At 42.2% G+C, this 10,763-nt stretch overlaps 1 protein-coding gene across 1 annotated transcript; it reads left to right on the top strand.

The window, feature by feature from the left end:
* The first annotated feature begins 1,877 nt into the window (after positions 1-1,877).
* Positions 1,878-9,533, top strand: LOC143417000 (uncharacterized). Its single transcript, XM_076882639.1, has 6 exons — positions 1,878-1,951; positions 7,446-7,487; positions 7,576-7,845; positions 7,934-8,176; positions 9,082-9,323; positions 9,430-9,533. Exons 1-5 carry the CDS (start codon positions 1,915-1,917, stop codon positions 9,294-9,296), a joined length of 807 nt encoding a protein of 268 aa, XP_076738754.1. The 5' UTR covers positions 1,878-1,914; the 3' UTR covers positions 9,297-9,323; positions 9,430-9,533.
* The last annotated feature ends 1,230 nt before the right edge of the window (positions 9,534-10,763 follow it).

Here is a 10,763-nt window from a genome sequence, read left to right as displayed (position 1 = left end):
GTATAAAAGACACCTGTCCACAGCCTCAAACAGTCAGACTCCAAACTCCGCCATGGCCAAGACCAAAGAGCTTTGGAAGGACACCAGGAAAAGTATTGTAGACCTGCACCAGACTGGGAAGAGTGAATCTACAATAGGCAAGCAGCTTGGTGTGAAAAAATCAACTGTGGGAGCAATCATCAGAAAATGGAAGACATACAAGACCACTGATAATCTCCCACGATCTGGGGCTCCACGCAAGATCTCATCCCGTGGGTTCAAAATGATCACGAGAACGGTGAGCAAAGATCCCAGAACCACACGGGGGGACCTGGTGAATGACCTGCAGAGAGCTGGGACCAAAGTAACAAAGGTCACCATCAGTAACACACTACAACGGCAGGGAATCAAATCCCGTAGTGCCAGACGTGTTCCGCTGCTGAAGCCAGTGCATGTCCAGGCCCGTCTGAAGTTTGCCAGAGAGCACATGGATGATACAGCAGAGGATTGGGAGAATGTCATGTGGTCAGATGAAACCAAAGTAGAACTTTTTGGTATAAACTCAACTCGTCGTGTTTGGAGGACGAAGAATTGAGTTGCATCCCAAGAACACCATACCTACTGTGAAGCATGGGGGTGGAAACATCATGCTATGGGGCTGTTTTTCTGCCAAGGGGACAGGACGACTGATCCGTGTTAAGGACAGAATGAATGGGGCCATGTATCGTGAGATTTTGAGCCAAAACCTCCTTCCATCAGTGAGAACTTTGAAGATGAAACGAGGCTGGGTCTTCCAACATGACAATGATCCAAAACACACCGCCCGGGCAACAAAGGAGTGGCTCCGTAAGAAGCATTTGAAAGTCCTGGAGTGGCCTAGCCAGTCTCCAGACCTCAACCCCATAGAAAATCTGTGGCGGGAGTTGAAAGTCCGTGTTGCTCGGCGACAGCCCCAAAACATCACTGCTCTCGAGAAGATCTGCATGGAGGAATGGGCCAAAATACCAGCTACTGTGTGTGCAAACCTGGTAAAGACCTATAGTAAACGTTTGACCTCTGTTATTGCCAACAAAGGTTATGTTACAAAGTATTGAGTTGTATTTTTGTTATTGACCAAATACTTATTTTCCACCCTGATTTACGAATAAACTCTTTACAAATCCTACCATGTGAATTCATGGATTTTTTTTCACATTCTGTCTCTCACAGTTGAAGTGTACCTCTGGTGCAAATTACTGACCTCTGTCATCATTTTAAGTGGGGGAACTTGCACAATCGGTGGCTGACTAAATACTTTTTTGCCCCACTGTACTTTTCCTAGTAATTAGTTAGGTTTAAAATATTGTAACTCAGTTACTAACTCAGTTACTTTGTTTTTTGTTTTTTTTTCTAACTCAGTTACTTTGTTAAAGAAGTAACTACTAAGTGTAACTAATTACTTTTTGAAAGTAACTTGGCCAACACTGCTGATGCTGACCTCTCCCAGTTTGAGTTCTGACTCACTGTCCAATCAAAGCTCTTTGTTTCTCTCCTCACTTTCTTCCAGCAAAGTTTAAGAACGGCTCATGTTGAACCATCTTGATCACATCACTATAAATTTGTCAGTAATTTTGTCTCCAGTTTTATTCATATTGTGCCAAATCACAACCTCAAGGTGCTTTATATTGTAAGGTGAATACAGTATTACAACAACAGAAAGAAAACTTGAAGACGAATCCAGTGTTGGCTGTGGCTGGGAGGCCTAACTTAGCTTATTAAGTTAACTTGTACGTGTCTGAAACACATGAACAGGAAGCGACTGGCACAGGTGTTTATCTAGGACAGCTTTTATTGTGGCGGTGCCTCCCGTCAGAGTGCTACAGCTTCCTGTTGAGAGTCTCCTGAGAGGAGGGTGAGGTCGGAGGCAGTGAGGAGCTCTGTAACGGGACTGTGAGGATGAAAATGAGACTGCTGTCTGTGATCCTGCTGCACGGTAAGAAGAATTTCTCACCTCTGATCCAACACACACTCTGAAGGAGCAGCTTTTTCAGTGTGTGTGTCTCCTTTACACAAACACACACAGATGTTTACAGGGTTTATGTTCAGCCTCTGTGTGCTTGGACTTTCTGAAAGTTTCTAAAATACCACAGGTGTGGTGGACAGCGGGTTTGTTCCTTTGGGTTTCTAACCTGGATCAGAGTGTGTGTGCATGAACTTCAGTTGACTCTAAACTCTGTTAGAGAGTCTGGAAACTTTGAGCTCATCCACATGTAAATGCTCGTTTAGAGCAGTGAGCACAGAGTTTGGAAAAACGTCTTCCAGAGAGAAGGTTGTCATAAACTCTGCTTCTGTGCTCACAAGTCTTTATGCATCAGAGCTGTGTGCCTTTATTTGGCTTCATGCTACATGTGCTTTGTTACCGTTTACAGGCTTTATTGATCAGCACCTTCCTGTGACAGTGCTGGAGATCGATTTTGTGCATTTTATGTAAAAAGACTCTGGTTTTTTTTGTTTTTCAAAGGGGAAAGTCTGCACGTTCATGTGGACACAAGCCTGTTCATGATACGAGTCAGGGTGATGTGGGGGTGGGATTGACAGTTTCTAATGAAAAGGACACAGAAAGAGAAAGAGAAGGATGAGACCGTTACACTGATAATCCAGACGACTCTCCGCTAGTCTGTACTTGTCAAAACTGGCATCTTACACCATGAAACTGTTCTTACACTGTTGTTTTATAACCCGTTCAAAACACTGACATGAGTCCACTATCAGATAAGATCATTTGTAACCTTCACTAAAGCTGTTTCTGTGCTGTGATGAAACCTGACTGAAACTCTTCAAATAAGCCATTCCTCTGCAGATGATCTGTTAGCTGTGTGACAACTACTCTTTGATATAAAAGGAAGGTTGGATACTAGCGTATAATTGGCTAAGGCTCTAGAGCAGCGGTCCCCAACCCCTGGGCCACAGACTGATACCAGCTTCGAGAGTTGAGGCTCAGGTGTGAAATTTATGGTTTTCAGGGTTTTTATCTCTATATTTTTTTATCATTTTTATCAGTAACTCGGTTTCCATGGGCCTTTTCTCGCGTGAGTTATGACCAAATCTTCTATTTTAGGTACTGGTACTGGTTTTATTTTGTTGTATTTATCCGCAACACCTTAAAGGGCGGCCCGTAAAAACATTGTCGGACAGAAACCGCTCCGTGGCCCAAAAAAGGTTGGGGACCGCTGGTCTAGAGAGTAAAGGTTTAACTACAGCCAACTTGTAGGCCTGTGGTGCTTAGCTGATTATTAGAGATAGGTTAATGGCTACCCTGGGTAACGAAATTCTAATAATCAAACTGGAAAAATGTGGGTTTAGGGGTGTAGTATTGGGTTGGATAAAAAGCTATGTGATGGATCGACAGCAATATGTACAAATAAATAAGTTTAAATCTAAAGTGGTGAATATTGAATGTGGAGTACCTCAAGGATCAGTATTGGGTCCAAAAATATTTATTGTGTATATAAATGATATTTGTAAAATATCGAAGTTACTAAAATATTTGCAGATGATACCAATATACTTTGTTGAGGTGTGGAATTGCAAGAGGTTTTGGACGTGATCACACAGGAGTTAACACATTAAAGAAGGGGTTAGATAAAAAGAAAATGTCATTAAATTTAAATAAAACAAAATTTATGTTATTTGGAAATTATAAGAAAACATTAACATTGAAATTTGTGTTGATAATGTATATCTAGAAAGGGTTAATACCATAACATTTCTTGGTGTGATCATTGGTCATTGGCCTGTTGGAAATCACACATCACTCATGTGAGGGTAAAGTTAGCTCGGGGCATTGCTGTCTCTGGGAACAAAACAATTTCTGGATAGGAAAGCATTGTACATGCTATATTATGCTTTACTAATACCATATATGAGTTATTGTGTAGAGGTTTGGGGAAATACATATAAAAGTAATTTTCAGACTATAATCATAATACAGAAAAGGGCTATTAGATTAATAAATCAGGAGGGGTATAGGGCTCACACAAACGTACTCTTTATTAAGACGCAAGCTATAAAATTCCAGGATCTGGTGAAGTTTAAAACAGTGCCAATAATATATAAGGCAAGGAAAGGTTTATATCACTACTGACCTTTATTTCTTCTTTTAACTCATTCTAGAATTTAACTCCCGCTGCTGAAATAGACATCCTTTTCAAAGTTGTTCTTCCTCTTTGTATTTCTAAATTCCACTTCCCTCTAAACTCAAAAAATACATTTTAAATAAGTATAAGAATGAAGAAAATGCAAGTAACCCAACACAGTAGTCAAAGTGATGTTTATTTTCTTTTGCAAATCAGTAAATCTAAATATATTTTTACTTGAATATGAGAAAACAATTGTGTGTGTGTGTGTGTTTAGATAGAATGATGAAGAAATGATTAAGATGTCAACCTAAGGGGTCAGAGTTAAATAAGTATATACAGTGGGGCAAAAAAGTATTTAGTCAGCCACTGATTGTGCAAGTTCCCCCACCTAAAATGATGACAGAGGTCAGTAATTTGCACCAGAGGTACACTTCAACTGTGAGAGACAGAATGTGAAAAAAAAAAATCCATGAATTCACATGGTAGGATTTGTAAAGAATTTATTCGTAAATCAGGGTGGAAAATAAGTATTTGGTCAATAACAAAAATACAACTCAATACTTTGTAACATAACCTTTGTTGGCAATAACAGAGGTCAAACGTTTACTATAGGTCTTTACCAGGTTTGCACACACAGTAGCTGGTATTTTGGCCCATTCCTCCATGCAGATCTTCTCGAGAGCAGTGATGTTTTGGGGCTGTCGCCGAGCAACACGGACTTTCAACTCCCGCCACAGATTTTCTATGGGGTTGAGGTCTGGAGACTGGCTAGGCCACTCCAGGACTTTCAAATGCTTCTTACGGAGCCACTCCTTTGTTGCCCGGGCGGTGTGTTTTGGATCATTGTCATGTTGGAAGACCCAGCCTCGTTTCATCTTCAAATTTCTCACTGATGGAAGGAGGTTTTGGCTCAAAATCTCACGATACATGGCCCCATTCATTCTGTCCTTAACACGGATCAGCCGTCCTGTCCCCTTGGCAGAAAAACAGCCCCATAGCATGATGTTTCCACCCCCATGCTTCACAGTAGGTATGGTGTTCTTGGGATGCAACTCAGTATTCTTCGTCCTCCAAACACGACGAGTTGAGTTTATACCAAAAAGTTCTACTTTGGTTTCATCTGACCACATGACATTCTCCCAATCCTCTGCTGTATCATCCATGTGCTCTCTGGCAAACTTCAGACGGGCCTGGACATGCACTGGCTTCAGCAGCGGAACACGTCTGGCACTGCGGGATTTGATTCCCTGCCGTTGTAGTGTGTTACTGATGGTGACCTTTGTTACTTTGGTCCCAGCTCTCTGCAGGTCATTCACCAGGTCCCCCCGTGTGGTTCTGGGATCTTTGCTCACCGTTCTCATGATCATTTTGACCCCACGGGATGAGATCTTGCGTGGAGCCCCAGATCGTGGGAGATTATCAGTGGTCTTGTATGTCTTCCATTTTCTGATGATTACTCCCACAGTTGATTTTTTCACACCAAGCTGCTTGCCTATTGTAGATTCACTCTTCCCAGTCTGGTGCAGGTCTACAATACTTTTCCTGGTGTCCTTCCAAAGCTCTTTGGTCTTGGCCATGGCCAGAGTTTGGAGTCTGACTGTTTGAGGCTGTGGACAGGTGTCTTTTATACAGATGATGAGTTAAAACAGGTGCCATTCATACAGGTAACGAGTGGGGGACAGAAAAGCGTCTTACAGAAGACGTTACAGGTCTGTGAGAGCCAGAGATTTTCCATGTTTGAGGTGACCAAATACTTATTTTCCACCCTGATTAACGAATAAATTCTTTACAAATCCTACCATGTGAATTCATGGATTTTTTTTTCACATTCTGTCTCTCACAGTTGAAGTGTACCTCTGGTGCAAATTACTGACCTCTGTCATCATTTTAGGTGGGGGAACTTGCACAATCGGTGGCTGACTAAATACTTTTTTGCCCCACTGTACTTCTGCCTACTCCCTTTCAAACAACTGCATGGGATGATATTATGAAATGTTGGTGATGTATGTGTTTGAAATAAAAATGAACTGAACTAAAATATTATCACTTCTGTAGTTGGGTAAATATCTGCTGTATCACCAATAATGATTGAAATTATAAACTAACACCCTTTTCAAATGCTATCTGCTCTACATCATCATCATGTTGGCCAAGAGGAATCTAATCTGTCACCATGCCTGTTCACTAAGAGATGAGCAGCTTTATGATGGCGCTGTCTGTGATGACAGGAGATTATGATGGTCCATTTTATGTCTAATGTCTTTTCAGATTTAATAATAATAATAATGGATTGCATTTATATGGCGCTTTTCTAGGCACCCAAGGCACTTTACAATTCCACTGTTCATTCACTGGTGGAGGCTACAGTTGTAGCCACAGCTGCCCTGGGGCAGACTGACAGAAGCGAGGCTGCCATATCGCGCCATCGGCCCCTCTGGCCAACACCAGTAGGCAGTAGGTGAAGTGTCTTCCCCAAGGACTCAACGACCAGGACAGAGAGAGGGGGATCAAACCGGCAACCTTCCAGTTACAGATACGCTTCCCAACCCCCTGAGTCACGGTTGCCCCATATGTAGATTAAAGCACTGCTTGCCTTACTCGTCCAGACAGAGCTCCACACTCCATGGATGGAGTGTGGAGCATAAGTCCTTCCCTTAAATCTAAGCTCTCTACGTCCTCTCATGTGCTTCTTTCTTATCTTCTTATCTTTCTCCATCTCTGAGTGACGTTAGCTCTCTTTCTTTCCTCTCTTTGAAATACAGCAGCTGGACCTTTAACTGTAACACACTGTGCAACAAACTGCACACAATCAGTTTGTGTGTTTGCTGATGTTTGTTGTGCTCATATAAACGCTGCATTTGAAATGACCTGACTTATAATAAACTGTTACTCCCTTTATGCTCGCTCCTCTTCAGCAGGGCTAGCTAGATGCTGAAGTAGTGTGACTTATTGCCCCGCCCACTTTTACCCGAGTGCACTTAATTACAGTAACGAAGTATTTTTACTTTGGTAATGCCCACCTCTGTTGATGAATCATGTAGGATTTAAGAGAATGAAGCTCGTACACCAGGGGTGTCAAACTCCAGGCCTCGAGGGCCTGCAGGTTTTATATCTCACCCTGGGTCAACACACCTGACTCCAATGATTATTTTATTACCAGGCCTCTGCAGAACTTCAAGACATGTTGAGGATGTTTTAGCTATTTAAATCAGCTGTGTTAGATCAAGGACACGTCTGAAACCTGCAGAACACAAGGCTTGGAGTTCCCCACCCCTGTAGTACACAGTCACACTTTCTCTGACCCTCAGTGACCTCTGACTTTCAGTGACCTCTGTCCTCCTGTTGCAGGTGTGTGTGTGCTGCATCTCTCTGCACTGACTGTTTCTGCAGGTGAGTAGATGGAAGTGAAAACCATCAGTGAGACTCCAACAAGAACACAAATACATTTACTCTGTCTGTGTATCTGTCTGCCCTTCAGTCTCTCTGAGTGTAACTCCAGATCACAAGCAGTTCTTCAGTGGTGGTGCTCTAGCGATTCTGTCTTGTGATGATGATGATGAACAAAGAGTTGATGGATGGACAGTGAAGAGGACCAGAGGAGGAGTCACTGAGAGATGTGGAGCAGCTGAAGGCCTTGTTCTTAAAAATTCTCTGTGTCAACTCAAGTTGCGTAACCCCTCTGATGGAGCTTACTTCTGTGAAAGCTCATCTGGACAGCATAGTGATGAAGTCAACATCACTGTTTCAGGTACAGATGTTCCAGCTGTGTCTGTATGACTCTGTGTGTTGGTGGAAGTCTGTCTCTGTATCACTCTGTTTGTGTCTCTGTTGGTCAGCTGGTTCCCTGATCCTGGACATCCCTTCATCTCCTGTGTGGACAGGAAGTAATGTGACTCTGCTCTGTCAAAGCAGAGACGGTGAACCGGTGAAGTCTTATTTCTATAAAGATGGGGACATGATTGGATCTGATCTTGAAGGAACGTTGACTCTCACTAATGTTCAGAAGTCTGATGAAGGTCTCTATTCGTGCTCCACTGAGCATCATCCAAATACTCATGAAAGCAGGCTGACAGTCAGAGGTCAGTGCAATGATCTTTCTTATTCAACCTGTTTTCCTGGACTTTAGTAGAAATGTCTTAGAGATCAATGAAAGGTGGTAGGTTATATCTTACTTTATCGATACATGTTCTCTTAATGTATTCAGGTCACATAAACAGAGCAGCCAGAGAAAATTATCCCATCATTACAAAGGTTGGAATATTAAAGAAGGAACAAAGAAGTCCATCGTCACTGTGGTGGCACAAAACCTCTATTTGACTTTAAAACACTGCTGGATTTACTAAAGAGACTCAGTGTCAGGTTGTGACTGACAGATGTGAACATTAGTTTCTTTTCAGGCCCATGTTTCTCTTTCAAGAGGAGAATATTTAATATAAATATAAATGTGAGTCACTAAGGTTTAACCACAGAGAAAAGCACATCTCATTGCTGCTGTGAAAGATGCAGGGAGTCTGTTTGGAATGAGACCATCTCCTCTGCTGATCGGGCCCACCACAGTTGACACACCTGTCCATTGGTATTGTAGGCAGGCTTGCAGTCATGTGTGTGAGGACAGTACAGGAGAGGACTCAGGATAGGCAGAATCCCTCGATCCAATCGTCTGCAGTTGATCCTGATCTAACTCGTTTATTCTATAATGCTGATTTCTGTCTGCGGTCTTGAGATGAATATGAGAGAAGAAGATTGGTACGCCCCGACCGTCACTGCACTCCTCTCCATCCTGTGCCTGATAAAGTCCATAAATAAAGACTTTCATGACAGATAGTCTCAGTGTATCCTCAGTGTAACCTGAAGATCCATTCTTTAGTCTTTCAAGAATTCAGACAGCTCTGTCTATCAGTGAGGAAGCTTCCACAGACTACTGGAACTGATGAGCTGACCAGATAATAAACTGACTGAACCATCTTTGTCATTGTTCCTGCAGATCCTCCCACAGATCCTCCTCCTAATGTAAAAGCTCCTCCTCCTACTACCCCTAAAACAACCACTCGTGCTCCCAGTACTACAAGCCCCCAAACTACCAAGAAAAAAATCCCTCCTGCTAACAGTAAATCAATAGAGGAAGATGAGGAGGTCGAGTTCGACTACACCTGGTCCCTAACCTATGGCGATTTTGTCCGTGCCTGGTTCTGGTATTAGTTCTGCTCCTTTGGAGGAAGCTAAAAGGTAAGAAGTGTGTCAGCTGAGTCACAGAGCACATACATGTGTGTGTCAGGAAAGTTCAAAGTTCACCAGCTTCGAGCTGAAATCACTGATGTTTGTCTCTGAACAGGAAAGTGAGGACGCACTCTGCCTTATGGAGGACCTTCATCCTACTGTCTCTGATTGGCTGCTGTTCTGTGACATCATTGGCCCCCCCTGAAGCTCCAGTAACCAGTATAAAAGCAGGGGGTGTGTCTTCAGAGTGTCAGCTTTGCTGTTGTATCTTTACTGTCGGCCTGGGATTTTACATGTTTGGTCTTATTATGCAGCACTTCGTGGTTTTTTTAAAAAAAATGCTTTTAAGTAAAATATTTTGGGATGTTTAAAGGTTTTCCTGCAGCTCTGCAATGACTTGTATTTTCAGACATGACAGCTGTGACTGTGTGTGTATTACACAGGTTTTGCGCTGTAATAATAAACTATTAAAGTTTCTCACCACAAACACATTAATGTCTGAGTCTTTGTTCAAGACTGCTGGAGAACAGCTGGTCTCCAAGCACAGCACCATGACAGGGTGGCAGTCAGTAGAAAAAACAGAAGATGTTCCTGCTCATCAGTGGGATGATATATGATCAAGACTGTTAAATGGATGTTAATCCAGCCACTGGCCACGCCCACACTGCCTCAGCTCACCGTCATGTTTGCTGTAAAATGTTTTAAAGGTAAAATATGATTTCTTTAATTAAGAAATTTTTATCTCAACCACACAAGGTAACAGCTTAGAAATCCCCACCTACTCCTCAGTTATAAAGCATCTAAATGGGAGAGGCCGAGTTTCTGCATTGTATAAATTATTTATGAAAAATTCCAAAGAATCAACACAGTCTATTTTAGAGGCTCGGAGGAAAGATTTGCAAATGGATATATCAGATGATGAGTGGTATAAATCATGCTCCTTAGCCCAGAGTCAGACAATTAATGTGCAATCTCGACTACTTCAATATAAATGGTTAACAAGGCAATATCTTACACTGTCAAAAATGCATTATTTCAATTCAAACCCCCAGACACCTGTATTAAGTGTGGAGTGGACAGGGTCACTGCATATGGGAGTGTCCACATGTGAAAATCTTTTGGGAAAAGGTAATAAATCTGTTGAGTCAAATTATTGGTGATGTGATTCCACTTCATCCTAAAATATGTACTTTAAATACATATACCCGAATAATTTTGTACCTGCTGCAAACAATAGAGCTCTGTTAACGACTGGACTTTTGGAACCATAAGTCTAGGCCTTTTAGTCCAGATTCTCTTCACTTATGTTTGTAAAATGATCAGGGAAGCTACTGCAATTTTGCCTGACCCAACCCCCGGGCCACAAAACACCCAAAAAGTTGGGGAACGCTGGTCTAGAGAACACTGGTTAGCTAATGCTGTCGTCAAGTAGCCTATCGCTAGCAAACA

The sequence above is a fragment of the Maylandia zebra genome, linkage group LG3, assembly GCF_041146795.1.
Source record: "Maylandia zebra isolate NMK-2024a linkage group LG3, Mzebra_GT3a, whole genome shotgun sequence".
In the NCBI taxonomy this organism is placed as follows: Eukaryota; Metazoa; Chordata; class Actinopteri; order Cichliformes; family Cichlidae; genus Maylandia; species Maylandia zebra.
This window is presented reverse-complemented; position numbering and strand designations above follow the sequence as displayed.